Source organism: Hippopotamus amphibius, chromosome 5, assembly GCF_030028045.1.
Source record: "Hippopotamus amphibius kiboko isolate mHipAmp2 chromosome 5, mHipAmp2.hap2, whole genome shotgun sequence".
In the NCBI taxonomy this organism is placed as follows: domain Eukaryota; kingdom Metazoa; phylum Chordata; class Mammalia; order Artiodactyla; family Hippopotamidae; genus Hippopotamus; species Hippopotamus amphibius.
In genome coordinates, this window is record NC_080190.1 from 134,853,060 (window position 1) to 134,879,171 (window position 26,112).

General features: G+C 40.4%; 1 protein-coding gene across 5 annotated transcripts in view; it reads left to right on the forward strand.

Annotated features, from left to right (window-relative positions):
- Nucleotides 1–26,112, forward strand: part of CPQ (carboxypeptidase Q) — a 514,519-nt gene that overhangs the window by 255,701 nt on the left and 232,706 nt on the right. Inside the window, exon 5 of one of the 5 annotated variants that reach the window (XM_057734220.1) lies at nucleotides 8,984–9,524. The exons of the other annotated variants lie outside the window; for them this stretch is intronic. Coding sequence (XP_057590203.1) covers nucleotides 8,984–9,199 — 216 coding nt within the window. The 3' untranslated portion in view covers nucleotides 9,200–9,524. Of the gene's footprint in view, nucleotides 1–8,983; nucleotides 9,525–26,112 lie in introns of those variants that run through there. 5 annotated transcript variants of the gene reach the window in all.

Sequence of the window (26,112 nt, forward strand, 5' to 3'; positions counted from 1 at the left end):
CAGCAAGTAGATCCAACAGCTCTAGTCAAGCCATCAGATGACTGCAACCCTGGCCAACATCTTGATCACAATGTTATAAGAAACTCGGAGCCAGAACCACCCAGCTAAGCCACTTCCAAATTTTTGACCCACAAAAAATGTGTGATATAATAAATATTTATTGTTTTAAGCCACTGGGTTTTGGGGTAAGCTAATACAGCAATCAAGGAGTATAAGGTACACACAGAGGAGTAACTGAGTCTGAACTCTCAGGAAAGCTGGCTACGGAAAGATAGAGAGATAAGTAGGAGTTTAATAGGTGGACCAAGAATTTACTGGGAGGTGTTCTGGGCAAAGAGAAAACGTGTGTAAAAAAAGTATAAAAGTGTGACACTGCAACGCACATTTCAGAAACTGCAAGTAAAGGATAAAACAAAACTCACAACTCAAAAATCATAGCATTTGAGGTGTGAGAATCTCATTAAGAACTTACTGTATTATATGGTAATGCAGTAACTAATGATCCTAAGAGTGACTAGAGTCTGCAAGGAAGTTCCATAGGTACTATTTAAGAAGATGGGAAAGCAATTAAAACATTGAAGTATTTACTTCAAAAAGTAAAACAAAAAAGCACTGTTATAAATCCTTAGTGAAAGGGGGAGTTCAGGCTATCCAAAATAGCCACCTCCCTATGTTGTAACTTCACTAGAGTGTCTGGGTCTGTGTTTTGAAAACTTTAAGCTCAAATGTAGGGCCAAGAAATAGCTAATGAAGAACACCTGGATTTTCCCCAGGCTTTCACTCTACCAGTTCTGCTACAACAATCAGGTAGAAATTAACATTTTATAACCAATTATGTGTTTTGCTTGGCATCATGCTAACCAACTGAAATTTTATAAAAGGGAACAGCTCAGACTGACCTGTTATTCTATGCTGTATCTCTTTGACTATTTATTGAGTGCTATCCATGTGTTACCCACTGTGACAGGCTCATAAACCAAACCTTTATATTTGTGTTGCAGAAATCTCTTTGAGTCCCAGTTCCAGCTCTACTGTTTTCTAGAGTAACTAGCAGCTCCTGGTAGAAGGACTCCATTTATTGTTTAAGTTGGACTTTAATATAAAATTAATAGCTGCTTATTTGAAAAAGAGAAAAATGAAAGGAATTTTACTCAGAAGCACATTAACTCAGAAAATTGCTGTCAACATCTTGCTGCATTTCCTTCTCTGTATTTTCTTCTATGAATATTTTTATACATTTATTTTTATAGATGGCATCAGATCAAATTTTTGTTTAACATCAGGCAAAATATCCCTTGAAATAGAAATTTTAGTATCTTTTAAGTTCAGTTATTCTAACCAAATGGGTGCTTTGTAATTTACTTAACCTGTTATTAGATGTTTTGGTTACACATGAATCTTTCAGTAAAAATGATGTTCTAGCGAAATAAGTACGTAGCTAGAGAATTTTGAAGTTGTCTTTTGACTTGTTTATGGGCTTTGCTAACATGGCGTAGTTTTAAATAATAATCAATGGGAAGCTTAGCAAGGGGTTAATGTGGTTTCTCTCTCTGCTTAAAGAGCTGCCTTTGGAAAATTCTAAGATGACTGTGTGGCCATGTGCCAAGAGTGCCACTATAGTTATACTGTTAGTTACATTAAACATGGATGATTGGAGGAAGAACGATATTATTCTGTGTACATTCTTGACTCAATTTAAGGTTAAACTAACTTAATTTAATGTCGTGTGAATTTTTAGCAGCAATTATGGCCAGTTAATGCATGTTCTTCATTAGTCATGCCTCATCTCTTTGCAAAATGACAATATTTCATTCCAGATTTATTCTGATCAGATTTGTAAGTAGCACTTTCTCCTATTTTCCCTCAGTGTTTATATCAGAAGAGTTTTGAGTTTATACTATGAACCACCATTTGTGTATTTTCATAATAAGCCTCTAAGAAGTGGACCTGGTTGCAAGAGCACAAGACACAATGCAAAACAGGGTACTGGACCCAGTCTTTTTTTTAAAAAAATCCTCCAGGGGATATTGTGTAGACAATAGAGTTGCCATCTTAATGTCTCTCTTCTGGTCTTTCTTCTCTCCATCTGTCCGCTATACCACCACCCAACCAGTATTCCTCAAGCATGCCTTTATGCTTATTCCTTAAGTATGTCTCTATCTACCATCTATTTTAAAAACTCAGTGGCTCCCTGCTTCCTTTAAGATAATAGTCAATACTCCTTAAGTCTCTCACTTAAAGCCTTGCATTTACAAGCTATTATACTGGTCATACCTTTTCCCACAGGTAATCTGTTTTCTGGAAGCCCAGAAGATTTTACTGTCTCATGTGTTTGGTGTCACTTTCTTGTCTCTTTGCCTTTCCCATACTGATCCTCTTTTCCGTGTCTACCTTTTGAAATCTTACCTACTCTTTCTAATTCACTATTTAATTGAATGATTTAATAACTAATTTATTTAGTAAATATTTACTGAGCACCAGTTGCATGCCAAACACTGTTCAAGGGCCAGCTTAAATGCCCCTCCCCCCAAGAGCCTTTTCAGGTAGAATAGTTAATGTCAGCCCTACACAATGTTTTGCTCTTCAGAACTCCCATTGGTCTTTTTTACGCTTTTCTTTTGTCACAAATCTATACCTCATTGCTGTGTATACAGTAGGCACTCAAAAATTCTTTTTGAATTAAATAAAAAATGAATGGATAGATGGATGAACTAATGAACAAAAGAAAAGTTTTGCCTTCTCTACTAGGAGAAGCTGACGACTAAAATAAAATGGTTAAACTGGGATAGAAATTTAAGCTTGTTATGGGTTTCGAGTCTATTAAACACCCCTATATGGTTTCCATAGTGAATAATCCCAACAGAGAAGGGAACGTATGGAATCCTCATCTTCTGATTTCCAGATCAGTGCTTTCTTGCCAGCACGCCACCACATTCTACACTATCTACCTGTTAAAGTCAAGGCAGTCTTACACTTTGTCACTGCTTTTCATTATAAGATATAGTGTTTTACACTGCTATATTTAAAATGGATAACCAACAAGGACCTACTGTATAGCACAGGGAACTCTGCTCAATGCCATGTGGCATCCTGGATGGGAGAGGAGTTTGGGGGAGAATGGATACATGTATATGTAATGGCTGAGTCATTTTGCTCTGCACCTGAAACTATCACATTGTTAATTGGCTATACTCCAATATAAAATAAGTTAAAAAAGAAAAGACAGCATTTTAAGAACATCACTAAATAGGAAGATTCTACTTTCAGAGTGCCAGTAACATATTTTAGCATTCAAAAAAGGCAAATATATTAACCTGAGTGGTGAGAAAAACATAGGAGATTAAGTAATATGGAAAAACCATTTATTTTGAATGAGTAAGAGCTAGGTACCTTGATTAGTTCCTAATAGAAGTGAGCCATCAAAACAGTCATTATAACCATCAGCTGTGTTTACCATGTGTCAGGGATTTTCTTGTCCAGTTTCTCATCTCCCCTAAAGAAATCTATGAATACGTACTTTTCCCCTCTAATCTTACAGATGGGGACTGGGAATTTTAGAGAGATTAAGCAACTTGTCCATGCCCACTGGATTAGTAAATGTGAGGAGTGGACAGATTAAACTTTAGCTCTATGAATGATGAATAAGACTGGGCTTGATTTTTTTTTTTTTTTTTTTGGCAGGGGAAATCTGAAACAATTGTGCTGTTTCTAGTGGTTGGAGGTTCCATTTTAATCTGTACCCCATACCGAAGCAAAGTAGGTGTGACTCTTCTTCTGAAGATGATCGTTTTTTCATAATGTGCAGTTACCTTGAATTCTGTTTTCTTACATTTTGGTTAGAGAAGCAAAAAATAAGTAGGGGGCCTCTAATTAAGGAACTAGAACTCAAGAAAGGTGTGTCTGCCCAGGATCCCTTCCTTTGGGAATGGTACCTCTCCCAACATTTGTGCTTCTGGTGGACTGCCAGCTCCCACTACTAAGAATTGCAAACCTGAACAGAGACACACAGGGACAGAGGAGGTTGGAGCTGAGTTATCCGTGATGTTGCCCTGCACAGTTCAGGATCTCTGGGACTCAGGTTTTCCCTCTGCAAAATGGTGTGCGTGTGCTTCACTGAGTTGTTTGAGGATTCAGTGAGATGTTATCCATGAAAGCTTTGGCACAGAGTTGTTCTTCAATGAATGATGGTTACTGCACTTTGAGGTTACTAGTCCTAGGGACAATTCTTTTTTCTCCTAAAGAAGACAAGGCAAAAGTAGACTCTTTCTACAGAGGAGACAGTATATACAGAATTATTAATGGTGCTTGAGAAGAACATACAACCATTCACATGATGAGTTAGCAAAAGATGCTCAGGGTGATTGTGAACTGTGTGGGATGATGCACTGCTACTTTGTTATAGTATATAGTATTACTTTTAAAACTCACAATGTTTCACTCTTATAAAATCAATGGTCTCATGCTGTGGGAGTTTGGAGGGGGATGTGGAGGGAGTAGAAAGTTTGTAGTCTATAAAGGAGTAGCCATCTAGCCATCCAGTGGCCAAGAGCCTCTTTTAATGAATAGTTATGGTGAGGCTCAAGCATATTAATCAACATTCAGCTGTGGGTGGTGAGAACTTCAAAAGTGAAACAGTGCATATTGGATTTGATAATAAGAATGTAGAGTATTATAAATGAGATGTCCAGGAGGCATCTATGTTAAGGAAACCTAGGATCAAGACTTTGTATATTCCAGCCGATGAAAGGTTCTGGGCAATTTTAGGGTGCTGTGATGGAAAAAGAAAGTATCCTGCTGGTTGGTAGAACACTGATGTGAAGTGATGGGGGAGTTTTGATCAAATGTGTATCTTTGATCTTTAGTATAGGGGCCTGGAGAGAGTATTAGAAGCCATAGGTGCAGCTACATACGTACTTACAGTGACTTTTTGTTGTTATTTCAAGTTTGAACAGTTGCCCATTTACCAGCCATTGTACAAAAAGTAGGTTGTTTGGAAGTTGGAATGCATGCATTTCCAATAGACATGATGCTGAAAATGATTGTTTAATTCATCTTCTAGCATTAGGTACACCAGAACAAGGTACGAGGGTAAGAGAAAGAAGGTATGAGAGCACAGGATGATGGAGGAGGAGACTTTCCTCTATCATCTAGGGACTTTGGGCCAATTCTTGGCAAAAACAAACAAACAAACAAACAAGCAAAAAAAAGAAAGAAAAGATGATATTGTCTTTGATAGCCTCTCTTTTTTGTCCTCTTCTTGCAGTTCATGGTAACTTTTCTCTGTAATAGAATCCTCTTGTTGCAGAATAACCCAATGAAATAGGTATTATCCCAATGATATAAATGAGAAAAATGAGGCTTAGAGGAATTTATGTGACTCACTCACGTCTGGTATTGTAAATGGGAAAAGTCAGTTTCATAATCAAGTATATCTGGTTCTAAAACTCGTGAACTCCAATATTGTTGGCTTGGAATGTCTGCGTTAATAGACCACCATTAACAAAATAAAGGATTATAGAAAGAATATGGGATGGAGTGGGGTGTGGGCTAGGGAGAGGTGAGCATGGCTTTAGATATGTAGATTTTGAGCTGCCTTGGGATAGCTCTGTCCTGCTGTCTGGTCACAAGAAAGATCTTGGTTTGTCGCCCAGTGGTGGAGATGAGTATACTTGGAGTATTTCATTCGCTGCAGAAGAGTGGAGGATAAACAGGTGGATGCATTGGCAGAGACAGCTAGCTAGCTAGGGAGATATGTAGGGAGATGAACAGATGTTTATTGGTGAGTTGGGCGTTTGGAAGTTGGGAAGTGTCTGTAGTCACTCGTCAGTATTCCTATTGCTTCTCAACTTTATTTCCTCACGTAGCTATGACAAATAGAACTTTCATATTTATTTTTTGTGCCTAAGGGCTGATGGTGCTGCCTATGAATGATGCATAAGTGACAATTTTGTATTGTGAGCATTGCTCTGACTCTTGGAATCAGAGAATCTCAAGGTTGGAAAGGAACTTAACATTCTCTCTTGGATTTGCTCTATATGCAGACTTTGCTTTACATCTGCATGAGATCCTTACTGACACATCCCAGTTCTTTAGGTAGCTCTCCTTACATGAAAAATCTCACTTTTGAGGTGAAATCTTCCTACCTGTAAGCATATATTCACCAGTTGTTCCTAGTTCTATCCATAGAAGACAAATTGCTCTTCCACATGAGAGCTCCTCACATATTTGGAAACAGCCTCTATGTCTTTCCTGATTTTCTCTTTGCTGGGCTGAGTTTCTCCACCAGCTCTTCAGTGGTTCCTTGGGGGACATCTTCCTTCAGGGAAGATGTTGGCCCAGGTTCTGGGAATGCACTCAGCAGAGGGCCTCCAGTGTCATCCCCTTCAGGGATTGTTTCAGCAGCAGAGAGCCATTCATCCAAGGTCTCACCCACTCCTGGAGTGGTCCACATCCAATACCGATTCATACGAGAGTGAGAAAGCCTAGTTATTTCAGTCTGATGCGTGACAATTCTGGCAGGCCATTTTAGTCTTAGGGCTGCCTGTGGGGTCAGGTGAGGCCATTGTTGGGCTGCATTACAACTTGACTTCTCCATCCATTCCTTCTTGTGTCCTTCCCTTCCCTTTCTCAGGTATTCATCTCAAGGGCATAAACAGTCTGCATACCAAACTCTGGTGCAGTCTGCCTTCTGGGGAACCCAATCTGTAATGTGTGACCTCAAGTCTTCTCATGTACCATTCCGGTTTGCTTATGGACCTAGGCACTTTGATAGGGCTTCTGGAGTAGATGGGTACCTAGGGTAATCTCCTATATGATTGTAATACTTTTGGCTTTGAGGAATACTTTAAGTTTCATTGATATGAATCCAATGTGTAAAACTGATACAGTAGAGAGAAAAATTTTTCAGCAGAGGTGTCTTAGTTTAGTTACACCCCTCAAAAGTAGGGCTGGAGACAGAGGTTACATGTGAGTAGTTTATTTTGAGAAATTATCCTAAGGAACAGAAGTGGAGGACTGGAAACAGCAAAGGAGGGAAAGCCAAGTCAAGGCTTTATTATCGAGCTACTTATCACTATGGGCAACTGGGGTCTGCTCCCCCTGTGACCCTCTGAGAAGTGAGGCAGAGCTGTCCGCCAGAAGATGGGAGAGGAGAGCATTTATCCACCAGCTCCTGATCCCCATTGGTCAAGACTTGCCCCATGAGTTGTTAACTCCCTTGCAGGTCCAGGTTTGTGCATGCCCTAGAACTGCTGAGAGAGTGCCTGTCACCTTCCCAGGAGGCCAGCACTGAAGGCCCTGAGCAGAAAGCGAGAGATGCCAGATGCAGCTGAGGAGAGATTCTGTCAGGTTACACCTGCGCACAGCTGCTTGCTGCAGCAATCATGGGTGTAAAAAGTTGGACCGAGAAGATATGAGACAAGGCATGAGAGGGGACAGATATAGAGTGATGGCCACAAGCAATGACACTGTGGTTCTGGGAGTCTCTTTGCGTGTGGGTTTTATGAAGGACGGGGTACATTGGGCTGGATGTTCTCCTCACAAGTTCGTAGAACGAATGTCAAGCTTTTCATCTCCGATCATAGGAGGTAGAGAAACTTCTAATGAATTGGAAGTAGTGAAATAATTGCTCACTCATGAGTTGAATACTAAACTTGGCTAGTTAGACATATGACTGTAAAATCTCACAAAGAGAAATTACAGAAACCCTTATGTAAAGGTCCTTATACTCTTTATGCTTGTCTACCAATTGTGGGCATTTATTGCTAAGTATTTTGACAGTGATTTTTCTAAGAGTTCCTTTCATGTCTTTGATCTAGCTGCTCTGTATCCACTACATTTTGAATGTCACAGAGTTTTGACTCTGGTGGTGTTAAGCCATGTAGCAGTTTCTTATTAAATCAAGGTGAGGAGTAAGGGAATTGGGAAGTAGCTTAGAATCCAAACGAAGATCGTCCTTCATTGTGTGGAATAAAGCACTGTTTTAGCATCATATCCTGTGTGGCTGCTGCCGTCCCTTATGAGTGAATTAGCCACTAGTGACTCAGCTCTGAAATGGTTAGTCACAGTGATCTCCGTCATTTCATAGCTGCAATTCTTCATCAGCAGCTTGCTAACAAGCTCATCTTTGGGGTGTCAAGTGGCAGGGCTGTGGGCTTTCTTCATGAGATTTGAGAGATGTAGTCAGACAGCCAATTAGCATTTTTATTTACTTTGGGAGAGCTGTGAGTTCCAAGACCTGCATAAAATTGTCCTGGTAGTACTTGCACTGTCTGAAACAACACGTCAAAAATTTCATACTTGTCATCCCAGAAATTTGGCAGTAACAGAACTGAGCAGACCAGGACTGAGAGCGTGGTGGCAAAGGAGAGGCTGATGAGAACTGTACATCCGCAGCACGAGATATCCAAGGAGGGGGAAGGTCAGTTAAGGCAAAGAGAGACAGACTAGGCTAAGTTCATGAAGCTTATCTCAGGACCAGGAAGCTAGCCAGGAGACTGAGTGGAAAGAAAGAGATGGGGCCCCAAGACAGAGGGCCTAGGAAATCAGATATGAGACAGTGGAACAGATGTGAGGGACAACAAATATTTTTTCTATGTCCCTCATTACATGTCAGGTGCTGTTCTCATCATTTTGTGTGTGTAAGTACATTCATTCCTACAATAAGTCTGCGAGGTAGGTGTGCTTATTATGGTATGAGGTAGGTTTGATCATTCAAACCTGTTTAGGAGATGGAACAACTGAGGCACAAAGGGGTCAGAAAACTTGTACAGTGTCACATAGCTCTTAAGTAGTTGAGCCTGTCTTCAAACCCAGGTTTTTCCCAAAGTTTGTGCTCTTCTGAATATTGCTCATTGCTTACATACCAGCTTCTGAAGCAGAAGCTTCTTATAGATTATAACTCTACTTGATGAAAAGCCAAGACTGAATATGTGGGAGGGGAGGAGATGAATGTATCAGACACACATTTTCTATGCCTTTTCAGATCTATCTGGGCCAACTGCATCCTGCACTCACAGCCCAGGGGACCAGCAGTCACCTGCCCGGGGAGAACTGGGCCCTTGCCTGTGCCTGTCACTGTGCTGCTTGGCCCGCCAGTCCCCTGCTTAGAGTTTCTGGCTCTCACTGCCACTTCAGGACCTGGATGAGGTACCAAACCATGGGGCCTGCAATGAGACCCCAAGAGCATCTGAAGAACTGAGATGATACAATCCAGAAATGCAGGAGAGTTAACTCCCTGTGGGGTGAAATTTGACCAGAGGAAAGCAAGGGTCGGGTAGAAGGTAGCCAGATAAATCCCGTCATCTTCTGCCCCATCCGTGACTCAGAGGCACAGGATTTTCCTTCTCGAACATCCAGAAGAGTCTCTCTTGTCAAGTGGATTCACCTGCCTGAGGACTTGTGTCTCTCTTTGGCTTATCTCTAAGTGATAGTCATACTTCACTTGGCGTTGCTTGGCATCCTTCCTAATCCCCCTTTCCTTCTCTATAACTCTTGCTGTTCTGGGTTTACTGCCTTTCTATGTCCCCCCCACCCCTCCAAAAAAAAATTATTAAAGCCAAGCTAAGAAAGTAGGCCTGGTCTAAAAAGTGGAAACAGAGAAGTGGGCAATATCTCAGCAATACTTCATTGTTCGGGGCAAAGAGAACATTGAATCTTTGAAAAATACACTTAGAATAAAGTGGAAGTTGATGTTACGACTAACAGGTCAGTGTCAGTACTTACCGAGTTAATTTTGATGCAATGTGAACAGTTACAAAGGAGGGGGTATCTTCGGAGTGAAGAACATCACCAGGTACTCTCTCCCTAATGAGGCATTGGAGATCACATGTGCTTTACTGCCTGTTATGCCTTCTCCTGCTCCTCTTCGTGTTACCAACAGCAGAAATAGCCACCGTTTTCTAAACTCTTAAGTATATATCTGATGGTGCATAATTTCTCATTTACTCCTTTGAGGTAGAAAAGTGAGACTCAGAGAGGTGACTGTGCGGCAGCTAATGAGTACTAGAGCCAGAATTCAAACCCAGAGCTGCGAAGCTCTGAAGCCTACAGTCAAAACTGGTACCTTCCACTGTCTTCTACAAAGTTCCTTATCAAAGGAAGTTATTTGGAGCAGGGAAAAGCCACATGGAGAAGAAAATATGGCATGAGAGCATTTCATTCCCTTTGTTCTAATTTGCTCCAAAAGCAACTTCTGGTGGAGCCAGCTGCTGGTGTTTGGAGTATCCTTGCCTCCCAGGAAGAAGTGCCCATTCCTGAGCGGCAGACTGTTGATACGTCTCAAGCCAAGAAGACCTCCCATTGTAAAATAGTAAGTGGGCCCTCTGGCTCCTTGATCATGCTTTTAAGTATTAGATTGGCACGAATCTGTCTCCCAAGTCTGCCTGGCAGAGCCAGACCCTGAACATGGTGATCTTTTGGAGGTCACCCAGCCCAGGGCAGCCAGCAAACTTCTTCGTCAATACCTATCTTGATAGGTGTCCTTAGGGGAGCCAATTTTTCTTTAAAATTATTCCTTTGACCCTAAAATTCTTATCTCTGAACTTTCACTCCTCAGTACATCCCCACAGTTTTGTGTTTGTGCATTAATAGGACCACGTTTGCTGTGGAAGCAAGTCATGGTACAAGTGATCCACCCAATGGAGAATACAAATAGCATTTCATGTTTGACTTTGAGACATCTCACCACTTTTTACCCTTCTAGTAATGTTTTTGTTGCTGTTGTTTAGTTTTACTTTGTTTTTGATATTTGTTGTTTAAATAATGGAGACAAAGGCCCCTGTTGAAAGTCTTGAGATCTGGGACCTGATTGCAGCTCTGGCTTACCAGCTAGGTGTGACTTTGATATGTTATCTAGTCCTTGGAAGACTCAGTTCATCCACCTGCAAAATGGGAGAGTTGGATGAGATTATTTATTCCCAAACCATGCTGATCATCAGAATCACCACTGATGCTTTTTTTTAAAAATGATTTTTGGCTTATTTTTTTAATTAATTAATTAATTTTATTTTTTATTTATTGGCTGCATTGGGTCTTCATTGCTGCACGGGCTTTCTGTAATTGTGGAGAGCGGGGGCTACTCTTCACTGCAGTGCACAGGCTTCCTATTGCAATGGCTTCTCTTGTTGTGGCGCCTGGGCTCTAGGCACGCAGGCTTCAGTAGTTGCAGCACATGGGCTCAGTAGTTGTGGCTCGTGGGGAGTGCAGGCTCAGTAGTTGTGGCACCAGGCTTAGTTGCTCTGAAGCACGTGGGATCTTCCTGGATCAGGGCTCGAACCCGTGTCCCCTGCATTGGCAGGTGGATTCTTAACCACTGTGCCACCAGGGAAGCCCCACTGATGCTTTTTAAAAAGGGCCCCATCTAGTCCCAATTCCAGGAGAGGGAAGAGAAAGGAGAGCAGAGAAGGAGCAGAGGCCCAGAATCCATAATTGCGGCAAGCTCTTGAAGTCATTCTGATGCACAGTTTAGGAACCACTTTATGCAGTACTGCCAGTAGCACAGCTCAAGGGGTGCCATCTGCCTGTATGACCTCCATGAGCCCTGTTTCCATGGAATAGAATGTGACTAGTGCCCGTGGAGTTGTGCGACACAGCAGCCCTGTGGGAGCTGATTACTGCAGATGGTCATTTCCTAGCATGGATATTCTTTGATTTTACAACATTACAGTGGAGTGACGTGTTGAATGGACAGTGGCCCTGAAGCATATTGTTAAGCACAGAGGCACAGTCGCTATGACCATAGGATAGCAAAGTAGAAGGCAGCTGAAGAACAGCTAATGAACATTGTTCCACAGGAAACCGGTTTTCAGACTAACTCCTACATTACATCTGGCACCCATCTGAGATGAGGGGTAAGTCTGTGAAGAAAGCAGGGCATCGAAGGCAGCTTGGCCAGAAAGGTGGGCCTTGGATCAGGGTTCACCAGACAGGGTTGAGTTGAGGAAAAGAAGTAAGGCTTTCCCCTACTAGGACAAGCTTGTAGCTGTCAATTAATTTCTCTTCTTTGGGGGTTCTTTGGCTTTATTTTCCCTTTATATATTGTGAAGTTCCTTTTGAAATAATAATCCAGCCTTTTCTTAACCAAATTAAAAAAAAAAAAGATTTGTTCACACTTAAGCCTGTATAGAGGTATCACGGTAGCTGCTAGAGCCGAGTTATGTTGGTAAATAGTCGAAGACACTAGTGCAAGGTTAAAATTCTGGGGGAAGAATGTTGGGATTCAGCTTTGATTAGATTAAATGTTATAAATGATTTTTTTTTTCTCACATGCTAATAAGATGTTTCTAAGCTGGCCTGAGGTATGTCCATTGTCTAGGACAGTATTTTGCTTAATTTGCATGAGAATCAGTTGACGCACTTGTCAGCAGTGTAGATTCCTGCCAAATCTCTAACTAATTCTGATTTGGTGAGTCTGGAGTTGCGCATTTCACATGAGCATCCAGAGACCACATTTTGAGAATGCTGTCCTAGACAATGAAAGGAAGGTTGGTGACCTCTGCCCCGGAATAGAGCCTTGTGTTTCTTGGGAATTATATGAACTCCTCTGAGCCTTAGTTTCCTTTCATGTTATGTAAATGGATACTTTCCCCTACTAAAATCACAGGTCTCAGAAAAATATTTCAAAATAAACTGTGTAAATAAAAGAGATGGTGCTAATTACTTAGAAAATAAATATACATGAATACAAGTCTATTTCATGGGCTTCTGTAAACCCACCTCTCACTTCCAGCATTGGGCACTGGAATGTGTGTATGGAACGTACCCTAATCTGACCTAGTTCACTTGGAAGCCTTTGAAAGATTTCTAGGATATCAAAGTGACAAAACTGCTGTTAGTTATGTCTCTATGCTATTGGAAAATAGTATCTGCCAAACTAATGTAGAAGGGGAATTTGCCAAGGAGATTGATAGAGGGAACTCAGTAGATGAGGAAAACAAATCCTGACCAAAGAATTATATTTATACTATTAATATGTTTTGTATTTGTAATATGTTTTGGTCCTATTTGGGAATGTATTAGTTAAAGTCTAGCTGCTGTAACAAAGAAGCTTCACAATATAGTTGTTCAGATATCAAAGAGGCTTATTTATTGCTCATGTGGCAGGCCTGGTATGAGTGGTCCATGTCTGCTGAGTAGCTCTGCTTTCCCTGGTCATTGAAGGAATACTTTCCATCCATCTTGTTGTTCTTTTATAACCTAGGGCAGTGTCATCATCTGTATTGTAGCAGCTGGCTTGTCAGCTGGAAAGGGGAAAGAGAACGTGAACTATCTTAAGGTTCAGACCTGGAAGTGGCCCATATCACTTCCATTCACAAGCCGTTGACCAGCTTTGAAACAGCGCCATGCCTAAGTGAAAGGGGGGCTGGGAGCTGTAGCCTTGCTGAATAGCAACATACCCAGCTATGCCTCTATTATTAATGCTATAGAGGGAGGGGAGAACAGAGCTGGTGCCTATCTAGCAGTATCTGCCACAGGAAAGGTATATGGAGCTTTGGAAATGGAGCCAATCACTGCTCTTCCTGGCTTCACTGATTGGCTGCTGTGCTGTGGAGTATCCTCTTCCCTGTGATGTGCTGTTCCCAGCCTGTCCCAAACCTCACTCCTAGCATCCAGCTGGGCCTGTGCACTATTCTGAGCAATGTGGATGCTGGCGTTCCTTTTTCTCATTTTTAGAGTTCTCCTCCTGTATCCTGTGCAGGTCATGAGAAAAGACTTGTTGAGTCCCATCAAACAGTTAATAAATGTGCTATTAGTTGGAAAATGTTGGCAAAAGCACCAGTTTGAATTGTCTTCCATTTGCTTTTCTGACAGTTGTGACATAGTGAATCTCAAATGTGACTATTGTCACATAATCAGAGGCTCTGAACATTAAGGACATTTTCTTAAGGATCATCCAAGCATAAAATGACTTCACAGTTTTTCAACATTTTTACCAATGGTTCCCAAGACTCCACCTGTTCCTGCACTCGCTTTATTCTATACTACCTCCTTATTGAATTTCTCTCTCTCTCTCTCTCTCTCTCTCTCTCTCTCTCTCTGTTGGGGGTGGGGGAAGATTGGGAAGAGAATGTTCCAACATGACAATAGATTTTAGAATTCTTAAAGTTTTTTTTCCTCATTATTTTGTGATGTATAGCACTATTCATAGTAGGAAGGTCTTATAATTAGCTGCCTTGGGATGTTCTGAAGGTGAAGCCGCTCTGCTGCCAGGCACTGTGCAGGATTAGTGGCTTAGACTGGAGTCTGGCAGGTGACAGACACTGTTAAGGAGGATAGAAGCACACTGATGTGAGTGAGAGCTGCTGTGGTGGGGGGGGGGGGGTATGTTCGTTCAGAGAGTGACCTGTCGCCACCGTGGGAACTGGATCCCTGTGTGTCTCCAGTGAGATGAAATTAGTTCAAAGAAGAATCTGAAGGCAGGCTGAGCTGAGAAAGTGTTCAGGAAGCTCAGATTACTAAAGGCAAAAACACTCGTGTATAAGTGGAGAATGGGAGATAGATTACTTTCCTAACAGCTAGCTGACATGGTCATTAAAGTTTGTCTTACTGGAAAAATTATACACCATTTCTCCCCTCAGTTTTTGCGCGCATGTGTGCACACACACACATATATTACACGCACCACATATACACATGTATTTTGGGGGAGGGGTAGTGTGTTTTATTTCTGCAGCAGAATTTAATAGGCTCTTATGTTCTCCAGGAGATGTAGGCTGCTGGCCACGTTCCCACAGTATTCTGGAATTCTCCCCTCTACCATTGGCCTGCCCTATCCCCCAAGTGATTTTAGTGATTCTCTAGTGCCTCACCAACTGCATTTCCATAACTTGGTGAACGTTCCATCTTGGATCTTACGTTTTGCCACTTGTGATGGCAATTTATAATAAAACCAAGATGTGACCTATTTTGTGTCCAGCAGTGAATGTGTCCAGGAGTCTGCCTGTGATGAGTAATGTGCCTTCAATGAGGGGACAGCTGTGACGTGAATGGATTTGTGATGCAAAAAAGGGCCTTAATTTCTCGTCCTCTTTTCCCATGGATATAAAACTTTGTTATGGTAAACTGAACCTCTGATATCATATACAACTGCTGGCATTCTAGATTATTTTAATGGCCACTCAATGCTTAATACTAAGCATTACTATCTGTTTCTTTCTTAATTATAAATGCAGTAGAAATTCACAATTACATCAGTAACAGTGGAAATAAAGTGGAGTTAGAGGCCTTGTACTTAACACAAGGCAGCCTTCTTCTAATACTCTTCTTTTGTTGCAGGCATTGGTCAGAGAGGAAAATTCCTTAGTGGTTTTTCTCTGTGTTTTCTCAATATACGTACCATAAGCGTATCATGCTACAAATTCAGCAATTTTCTTTTAGTGAGAGAAAAAGCTGTTTTTCTGTCTGTAGAGCTGGGGATGTGTGGGCAGATGTTTCTCACAGTATTGGAAGCCAGTGATATGATTGTCCTGCTATTATTGGCCTGTGTTTTTGTGAGAAGAGAGATGAGTTGTAATAGCCCAATGACATGAGTCGCATCCATCCCCCAGAGAAGAGTTGGGAGTGGACATCTAAGGAGCTTTGATCAGCCCACTAGTAGCCAGTCTGCCTGACCCTGAAAAACAAGGGAACGTTTGTGGAGGGAGTTCATATAGAAACGGAAGAGATATTAACTTTGCATTACTTAGGCTTTTATTTATAATTAAATGGAAGATCACAAAGTTTTAGACTCATGGTATTTTAGAATTAAAAGAAATCCTTAGACGTCACCTTGATCAAAGCCACAGTCACTCTACTTTTTCTGTGTGGTATTCAACCAGGTTGAGCACACACTTTGGAGTTAGCAGAGCAGCGTTTGAATCAGGAGCCACTAGGTGTGCTTTGCATTCTTTTCACTAAATTCTCATGTCTCTGGTCTCTTCATCAGTATCAGTGGCTACCATGACTCTTCTTGTGAAACCTACCTTTTGGATTAACTGAGAGAGAACATACAAATCCTAGCCCATTGTGTGGCCCATGGTTTACTTCCCTTCTTTCTGTTCGCATTTGTGATAGATGAAGAAGTATTGGTCCAGAGAGGTTAAATGCCCTGCCCAGCATGGTACAACTGGGTAACAGCAGACCTGAAACTGGAAGTAATGTTTTTTAAGACTTTTTCTCACTAGGTCACTGGCTTTCCCTTCCTGTCTACCCGTTGTACTTTTATACAATGATAACCTTAATATTATCACTTGTGTGGTACTTTGAAATCTGTAAAGTACTTTTTAAAATGAATGTTTCCATTTAATTTGTAGTTGATGAAGTAGTGTTATAATCATATCAGTGCTCTTACTTTACACTTGGGGAAACTGATAGTCTGAAAGGCCGAGCATCTTGTTGGGGTCTCACTGAGGACTGAGTGAGGACTTGAGCCCAGATCTGTTCAACTTCACTGTGTTGGCTTCACTCTGCTCTAAGGGGATCCTCACTGTTGTGCCAGCACATGGAGGAGAGGACTGAAAGATGGGACAAACAGGAGTCAATGTTATTATCTATAATTTAGTAGCTGCAGTTAGGAGTTTTTAGGATGAGGATGCTGCAAGAACACCAAAACAGTTTTCTTGAGTTATATTAATATTTTAGCGACCCATGTGCTTTCGAGCCACCAGACCTCTTGGGTAAATACACAGGTTGAGCAAGAGATAGCAGGCTTCCATTGGGAGTAGTTATAAAACTGAACCAAGCCAAAACAAAATGTATAAGACAACGTATAAGGAAAGGACCTTGCTCCAACATGTGAATGAGATGTTTGCTCCTTCAGAAATGCAGCTCATAAATGAGGAGACCATCTGAGTCATTTGTTCCTGCCAAGTTCAGGTTCAGGCCAGTAATGGCACCTGAGAGCCCAGCAGGAGAAAAGTCTGCAGGCCTTGTGCTTGCCTTTTTGTCCCAGTGCCCTCTCCAAATGAGGAGTCCCTTTGCACTTCCCCAGCCCTTGGGCCATGTGTTTTGTCTGTCCCTCATACTGTGGTTAATGATTCTTGGTGATGATGACACAGCAGTGAGTTTCACTTACACCCGTCCTCTCCTATGGAAGGCCCGTGCTCCCCCTATTTTGCTGTCACTGAGTCATCCAGGCCCACCATATAATAATCAGGCTTACTGGAAAGCAGTTCTTTCTGGCAATAAAATGAAATCTTTTAATCTCAGAAACCCTTCTATTGGCCATAATTAGAAAACCACGCACATTTAAAAATGTAAATATTGACATTCTGAGGTTTTCCTATGTAACCTGATTTAGTCTGATTTTCCCATTATTTCTGCTATTTCTGTGGGCATTTTCCTGAATCCAGGTTTATAAAACAGCACAGGGGCAACATTATCCAGAGGGTAATAGCATGGTCTATAGAGTCAGCCAGACCTGGGGCTGAGTCCTGGCTATGCAGCTTAACTGCGATGTCATATAAGTTCTCTGAGCCTTACTTTCCCCATCTGTAAAGTGACAGTAATGGTCCCTACCACCCACTGGTGCTGTGAGGATCAAAGGAGCTGCCCCATGCAAAGTGCTATGATTCAGGAACAGCATTTTGCCTGATCTTGCTCCCCAGAACCAGGTGAGTGATTCATTTGTGATATTTTTTCCTCATTAGGAAGCTTTAGCTAGACAAAGGTCATTCGGGATTCTTTTTAACATTTGCAATGCATTCATTGTATGGAAAAGATTAAAAAATATTCTTTTTAAAGCTTTGTACCTCGCTTTAGAAGTCAAGGCTCATAACATCAGTAAGTTTTCACTCCAGGTTACTTTCATTTCTTATCCTTTCACTGTGAGGGAGGCAGCAAGAAAGGCATTCTTTCTGTTACCTTGCAAATGAATGTGAAAATATCCTTTATGTGCCAAGTACATCTCTGTGAGCATATTGTTTATTTTAATCTAGTCTTTTAATGTCAGAAAAATGTCAAAGTTCCAGTATAATAATAATAACTTAAAAAATGCTTTTTAAAAAGTACATTAAATGATAAGGCTGTTTTTGCGGACTTGGGGACAGAAACTGATTACTGTTTTCTCAGAAATGTATGAAATCAGGCATACACCAAATTCGTGACTTTATAGAGGGTTTTCTTTAGGGTTTTATAGAAATAATGCTCGAATAAAGGAATGAGAATTTCTCTGCCAGTTCTTTGAAGGAAATGGCAGAATCTGACCTACCTCGAAGGAGTACTAAGAGAAAAAACCCAGTTGTATTGCTGCAGGCTTAGAATCATTTTAAATAGTCTCAGAGATCAAATCTGCCTCAGCTACATAGAATGATTCCATATGCTTTCCTCTGAAACCCCCTCTCTGTCTGTAAATGGGGCTGTTTTAAGGCCCATGTAAGTAGAAGCAGTGGGACAGAAGTGCTCTGAGGAGGAGAGTGTGCAAGCCGTGCCACACACAGATGGCTCATCTGATTGTGACATCCCCAGCCCTGCGAGGCCAGGCCCCACTGTCTCCTCCTCTGCTGTCCTCTTGCTCCTCTCCTCGCATCACACACACAAGCTACCGTTACTTTCCCATATGAGGAGGACGCTGTATTAAACCCTTTGATTCTACTAAATATGCAGAAGTGTTGAGCAAGACAATCAGGCAACCACATGTAGCTCCAGATGTGCTTTACATATGGGCCATTGTCCACGCTGCTGGCAGGGCTGGCAGCGTTTTAAAGAATGGTTATAACACATATGGTCCCTTGCTCTTTGCTCTGGATTTTGAAGTCTTGCTGATCTAACCATATCATCCTTATAATGTTGCCAGGAGAGCAAATATCTATCTGCTCTCAAGTTGTGAACTCCATGTGCTTCTCTAGCACAAGGTGGTGGATGAGTTAATTGCAGATGAGAGGGAGGGGCAGCGGGCTTTGCCACAGCCCTACTCATGCTAGGAAGGGGGGCATGTGTGGGGTGTCAGAAGAGGAGATTAAGTGAATTAGACTCTCCTCTCTCAACTCAGGGCTTTGGACCCTCACCCATTATACGCTTTCAAGCTTCATGGGATGATACTTTCCAATTCCTTTCCTAGTCAATATTCCATGTTGTGATTTCAGAATGAAGAGTAGATTGTTTGTATTTTGTAAATGTCCTATTTCCCATCTCTCAGAAAAATTCCTCATCAGCTAAAACTTCAAAGGGGCAATTCAAGGGAGTTGTTTTGGTTGTCTAGCTATTTATAAATTATTATTGTTCAGTCTAAAGTCTTGCTGATTGCTGAAAACTTTACCATAAAAACAAAAACAAAAAATCCCTGGTATGGTCATTTACTTCTCAGCCGTTACTATGCTGTTTACACACCCACGTGATTACCTTGAACACCACTGAAAAGAAGTTGTGAAATAATCCTTCCTAAACACATGTTCGATTTACAAAGTGACTATGAATGGCTTTTAAAGAAAGGCATTTTTATTCCTTTCATGGTGTTCCAGCTTCTCTGCATAACGGTGCCATGTGTGTGCTGGGGGACTGTGGCGGTAAGTTGGGGTACAGAGTCAAAACAAATTTAGTTGTTTTTCAGTAGACAAATTATATTAGTGCTATTTTTAAGTCTGACAAACATTTATTGAGTACCTTCAATGTGTCGTAAGGGAACTTCACCTCTCTTTGGGTTTGAGGTTTTGGTTTTGGTTTTGATTCGCTTTGTGGAAGGAGACACCATCCCAAGGACTTTATAGCTATAAAAAGACAGCTTTAGTTACTTACTACAATCTAGACATTAGGGAAAAAATAGTTTTGATTCATTCCTTGAATGCCCCCATCACAGAGGGGTTTATAGCAATGGTAGTAAGATCGTGAGAGGACTAGAGCAGGGCCCAGTTCAGAGCTCTGGAATCCTCTTGTGGTACTTTCAGCAGGTATTGCTGGTAGAAAATTAATAGATATACACACTGTGAGGTTAGCTGGCATTTTATCTATCCTTTGAACAGCTTTAGGAAATATAATTGACTTGAGCTCAGAAATCTGAAATACAATTTTTGCAATAGTAATTTTCCCTGCAGCTTTGGCATTTTATTTTCCATTAAACTTCTTCGTTTTCAGTGAGGGGAACGTAGCCCTGGTTCTGCTTTGTCATTTGGGGATGATTTATTTTTAAATTATAGTAAGGGATTTTTGGTCAGAATTCCACCAGGCTAGTTTCAAACCGAGTTTGCTGACTCCAGCTAGCCATAAATGATCCCCACCTCCAACATACAGAACAGGAAGTGCCATGCTAGGGTGCCAGGAATAAGGCGATTGCTCAGATGGAATAACACTTGGCAGATTGGAGGAATCTGTTGATGTAAGCCTGAATCGTGGGTTAGAGACTGACTTGTGGGATGCATTTCTGCCAATTACGGTCCATTGTGCAGTCAAAAATGGGAAAAATTACTTACTGCAGCTGGCTCTTTGGCATTGAAATCACTGATGGAATAATCAGAGGGAAATCTTCTAAGTTATCAGAAAAGATGGATTGTGACACAGGAGGCTGGTTTCCTAGGTTATCTGCTTTACCTGCCACACGTAACATAAAAGAGAACTAAAGAGCCAGGAACTGCTGAGTTGTCCTTAGCACTGACTTGCCCAATGCTGAGTGATGACTGCAGTGCCCTTTCCATCCTGCCAATGCAGGAGCCTATGTTTTTTAAGAGTCGGGGCTTAAGAGGGTTCTTTTCCAGTACCCTGCTCTGTGCAAGGCTCTTTGCACATCAGGGAGGTGGAGACAAGCCTCCTGAAGTGTTGTAACGTCCTACTCTAGGAGCATGCGCGTTGTATACCTAGAAGTCTGTGGCTTAAGGGCTGAACATGAAAATGTCTAGAGCTGATCAGTGGAAGCATCCCTGTGACTGAATATACTTTTTCTTTTTCATTCGTATTTGTGCACATTCTAAAAAAAAAAACACTCTAAAAATAAGATCTGCAAAAGAAGAAATAAGAGAAAACACACCACCCACCCAGTAGACAAAATGGGATATGCTCTACATTGATGAATTGTAAGTCACTTACTTGACTTTTCCATACTTGTTTCTCATCAAATGGTCCTTTCCCAGAGGACCTCACAGCTGTTTGACTCTGTGTTCTCTATTGCTGTGCTGCAAGTATTGAGGACGGATCTTGAAGATTCTTCTCTTGAGGGTCCCACCTTTCTGGTTTGTAACTTGCCACCTCTGTCCTCTATTTCCGGATGCTTGGGTCCAAATATCCTTTTTGTCTCCACCATGCCTTTGGATTTTAAGTTTCCTGAAGGAAAAACTGTGGTTGGACAGCTGATATTTTGGCCTACCAAGCAACTACTTCCTCTTCTTCTGGAAATGCCTTAGTTACTTGGGAGAACTTAGTCTCCCACTTTGCATGCAGGCTAAGTAGCATCCCAACTAAGATATTCTGCTCTGCTCTGCTCTGCCTGGAGGTGGTCACATGATTCAAACGGGCCATCCAGACTCTCTACCTCCATTCTAAGAATTTGAACTTTGAGCAGAGCTCCCTTTAGAATGAAAACGTGCTAGAGCTGATTTCTCTGAAGGGAGTTCTCTGAAGAGAAGGCAGGAGGTTCTGCTGCCTGCCTTCGAGCTGCCTGCTTCCTGTCCTTTGTGAAGCCTAGCTGGGTAGCTTTACTTAAGATTCTGTGAGCTGCCCCTTATCTTCCCAATAAATAACTTTATTCTGTCCCAATTGGCCAGAATCGGCTGTTGTTTGCTGACAAAATATCCTGATCCATACTGCATCTTCAGTGTCAGTTGATGTCATGATAATGTGCAGCATGTTGAAAGCATAGTGTAGGTTGTTGCCTACAGTTCTCAGAAGGTTTTAGAATTCAAAGGAATCTTGGCTATGAATTTAAATAATATTCTCCCTCATGCTGCTTCATTTCTCCCAAGAGTTTTAGAAACGTGTGAGTTTAAAATGGAGAATTAGAGCCGAAATTATGGAAATTTGTGACCATTGTCTTTTTTTAAGTAATCTTTTTATTTCAGAACAGCTTTAAATTTACAGAATTATTGCAGAAATAGTGCAGAGTTTCCACATAGCCCAGACCCAGTTTCCCCTATTATTAACATCTTACAGTAGTATGATACATTTGTCATAATTTGTGAACCAACATTGATGTTAATTCATACTTTATTCATATTTCTTCATTTATCCCCTGATGTCCTTTTTCTGTTCCAGGGTCTTATCTAGGAATCCACACTACATTTAGATGTCACACCTCTTAGGCTTCTCTTGGTGTGATTGTTTCTCAGATTTTCCTTGTTTTTGATGTCCTTTATTGTTTTGAAGAGTACTGATCAGATATTTTATAGAAATGTCCTTCAATGGGAACTTGTCTAATATTTTGCTAATGATTAGACTAGAGTGATGTGTTTCGGGTAGGAAGGCCACAGAGGTAAAGTGCCATTCTCATCACACCATTTCCAGGGCACATATCAACAACATGACTTGTTGGTGTTGATGTGGACCTTGTTTGCCAGTTTTCTCCACTTTAAAGCTATTTTTTTTCCCTTTCCATATTGCGTTCTTTGGAAGGAAGTCATGTGTGCAGCCCACACTTAAAGAGTTTGAGAGTTATGCTGTACCTCCTTAAGGGTGGAACATCTATATAAACTGCTTGTAATTGTTCTGCACAGGATATTTGACTATTTTTCTCTATTTACTTATTTATTCAATCATTGATGTTGGAGTGGATGCATAGATACTTATTCTATACTTTAGGTTATAATTCAATACTACTTTATTTTTTGCTCATATTGTTACAGCTTTGGCCACTGGGAGCGCTTTCAGTGGACTCCTGTGTTCCTTTGACATACTTGTGGTGTGGTGGTTATTGTTTTTGTTTTTATGCACTTCCTTGCTTTCTGACACTACAAGTTGCTCTAGGCTAATCTTGTGTATTTCTTGCCCCAGTTTAAGAATCAACCATTTCTCCAAGGAACCCTAGTTCTTTTTCTTGGAGAATGGCATTAAAAACAAAGATTTGGCTCTAGGTATGCTTGTTACTAGCTAGGGGTGTCATTGGTTCTAGGTCGTCTCAGCTGACAGAGCAAGGAGATATGTGTTTATATACCAAACCATCTGTATACACATATCTATAAATATTTCTGTAGATAGCCATCTGTATCTATATTAAGCTAAACATGATTCATACTGATGTCTCCAGCTCTAGTCCTTTACCACATTCTAGCCTCATCCTCTTGCTTTTCTGTAACCTCCCACCCAACAATGAGAAAACTGGCTCCTACCACCCACCATCCATTGAATTAATTGTTCAGTTCCAGTCTATGTGTTTTGTTGTTTCAGCATTAACTTGTACTCCTGTAGGAAGCAACTTTATCAACTAGAACACAGTGCTTATGGTGCAGTTCATTTTACGTTACGGACTCCACCCATTTCCAGAGTTACATAGATGAACACCTATTCCTCCACCTTCTGCAGTGGGGTTGTTTCACACTAGTGTATACACACACACACACATACACACACACACATAATTGAAATATAGTTGACTTACAATATTATGTTAGCTTCAGGTATACAACATAATGATTTGACATTTAATTACATTATGAAATATCTCCATAATCAGTCTAGAAACCATCTGTCCTCATACACAGTTATTACAGTATTATTGAACGTATTCTTTATGCTGTGTATTACATTCTGGTGACATATTTATTTTGTAACTGGAAGTTTGTATCTCTCAATTTCCTTCACCAATTTCACCCATTCCCTCACCTCTTCCCCTCTGGAAAGCACCTATTTGTTTTCTGTACCTGTGAGTCTGTTTTCATTTTTTGTTTTATTTTTCAGATTTCAGATATAAAGTATGGTATTTGTCTTTTCCTGTCTGACTTATTTCACTTAGTGTAATGCCCTTGAGGTCCATTCACGTTGTCATAAATGGCAAGATTTCATTCTTTTTTATGGCCGAGTAGTATTCTAGTGTGTGTGTGTGTGTGTGTGTCTGTGTGTGTGTGTCTGTGTGTCTGTCACATCTTCTTTATTCATTCGCCTATCAATGGACACTTAGGTTGCTTCTATATCTTGGTTCTTGTAAGTAATGCTGCAGTAAACATAGGGGTGCATATATTTTTTTGAGTTAGTTTATTTTTTAAGGTAAATGCCCCAAAGTGAAACTTCTGGATTGTATGATAGTTCTATTTTTAATTTTTTGAGGAACCGCCATACTGTTTTCCATAGTGTCAGCACCGATTTACAATTCTACCAGCAGAGCTTGAGGTTTACCATTTTTCCACATCCTTGCCAACACTTGTTATTCGTTGATGACTATGTTTGACGATTCTGACAGGTGTGAGGTGATATCTCATTTTGGTTTTGATTTGCATTTCCCTGATGATTAGTGATGTTGAGCATCTTTTCATGTGCCTATTGGCCATCTGTATGTCTTCTTTGGAAAAATGTCTATTCAGATCCTCTGTCCATGTTTTTAATTGGTTGTTTGTTTTTCTGATGTTGAATTCTATGAGTTCTTTATATATTTTAGATATTAACACCTTATTGGATATATCACTTGCAATTATCTTTTCCCATTCAGTAGGCTGCCTTTTTGTTTTGTTGATAGTTTCCCCCACTGTGCGAAAGCTTTTTAGATTGATGTAGACCCATTTGTTTATTTTTGCTTTTGTTTCCCTTGCCTGAGGAGGCATATCCAAAAAAACATTGCTAAGACCGATGTCAAAGAATATACTGCCTATGTTCTCTTCTAGGGGTTTTGTGGTTTTTCAGACTTACATTTAAGTCTTTAATCCATTTTGAGTTTATTTTTGTATATGGTGTGCGAAAGTGGTTCAGTTTCATTTTTTGGCATGTAGCTGCCCAATTTTCCCAACACCATTTATTAAAGAGGCTGTCTTTTCCCCATTATATATTCTTGTCTCCTTTGTTTTAGATTAATTCTTCTAGTCCCTAATCATGGTATACCTTTCCATTTGCTTGTGTCATCTTCAGTTTCTGTCATCAATTCTTACACTTTTCAGAGTACAGATCTTTCACTTCTTTGGTTAGATTTATTGCTAGGTATTTTATTCTCTTTGATGCAATTGCAAAGGGGATAATTTTCTTAATTTCTCTTTCTGATAGTGTGTTGTTAAAGTATAGAAACACAGCAAATTTCTGTATATTTTTATCCTGCAACTTTACTGAATTCATTTATGAGTTCTAATAGTTTTTTATTGAAGTCTTTAGGGTCTTTTATATATAGTATTATGTCATCTGCAAACAGTAACAATTTTATTTCTTTTCAGTTTAGATTCCTTTTATTTCTTTTATTGTCTGATTGCTACGGCTAGGATGTCCAAGACCATGTTGATTAAAAGTGGTAAGAGTGGGCATCCTTATCTTATTTCTGATCTTAGAGGAATTGTTTTCAGTTTTACACTATTGACTATGATAGCTGTAGATTTGTCATATATAGCTTTTATTATGTTGAGGTATGTTCCCTCTCTACCCACTTTGTTAAATTCTTTATTATAAATCGGTGTTGAATTTTGTCAAAACCTTTTTCTGTGTCTATTGAGATGAATGTATGATTTTTTTCCCTTCATTTTGTTAATGTAGTGTCTCACATTGATTGAGTTGAGGATATCCAATCATCCTTGCATTGCTTGGATAAACCCTACTTGATCATGGTGTGTGATCCTTTTAATGTATTGTTGAATTCAGGTTGCTAATATTTTGTTGAGGAGTTTTGTATCCCTGTTTATCTATGATATTGATCTATAAGTTTTTTTTTTTCTTTTAAGTGTGTTTGTCTGGTTTTGGAATCAAGGTGATGCTTGATTCCAAAGGCCTAGTAGAATGAGTTTGGAGCATTCCTTCCTCTTCAGTATTTTGGGGTAATTTGAGAAGCATAGGTATTAACTCTTTCTTAAATCTTTGGTAGAATTCTCCTGTGAAGGAGTCTGATCCTGAACTTTAGTTTGTTGGGAGTTTATTATTATTATTATTACTGATTCATTTTCATTACTAGTAATTGGTCTGTTCAGATTTTCTGTTTCTTCCTAATTCAGTCTTGGAAGATTGTATATTTCTAGGAATTTATCCATTTCTTTTAGGTTGTCCAATGTTACTGTATAATTGTTTGTATTTCTGTGGTGTCAGTTTCTACTCTTTCAA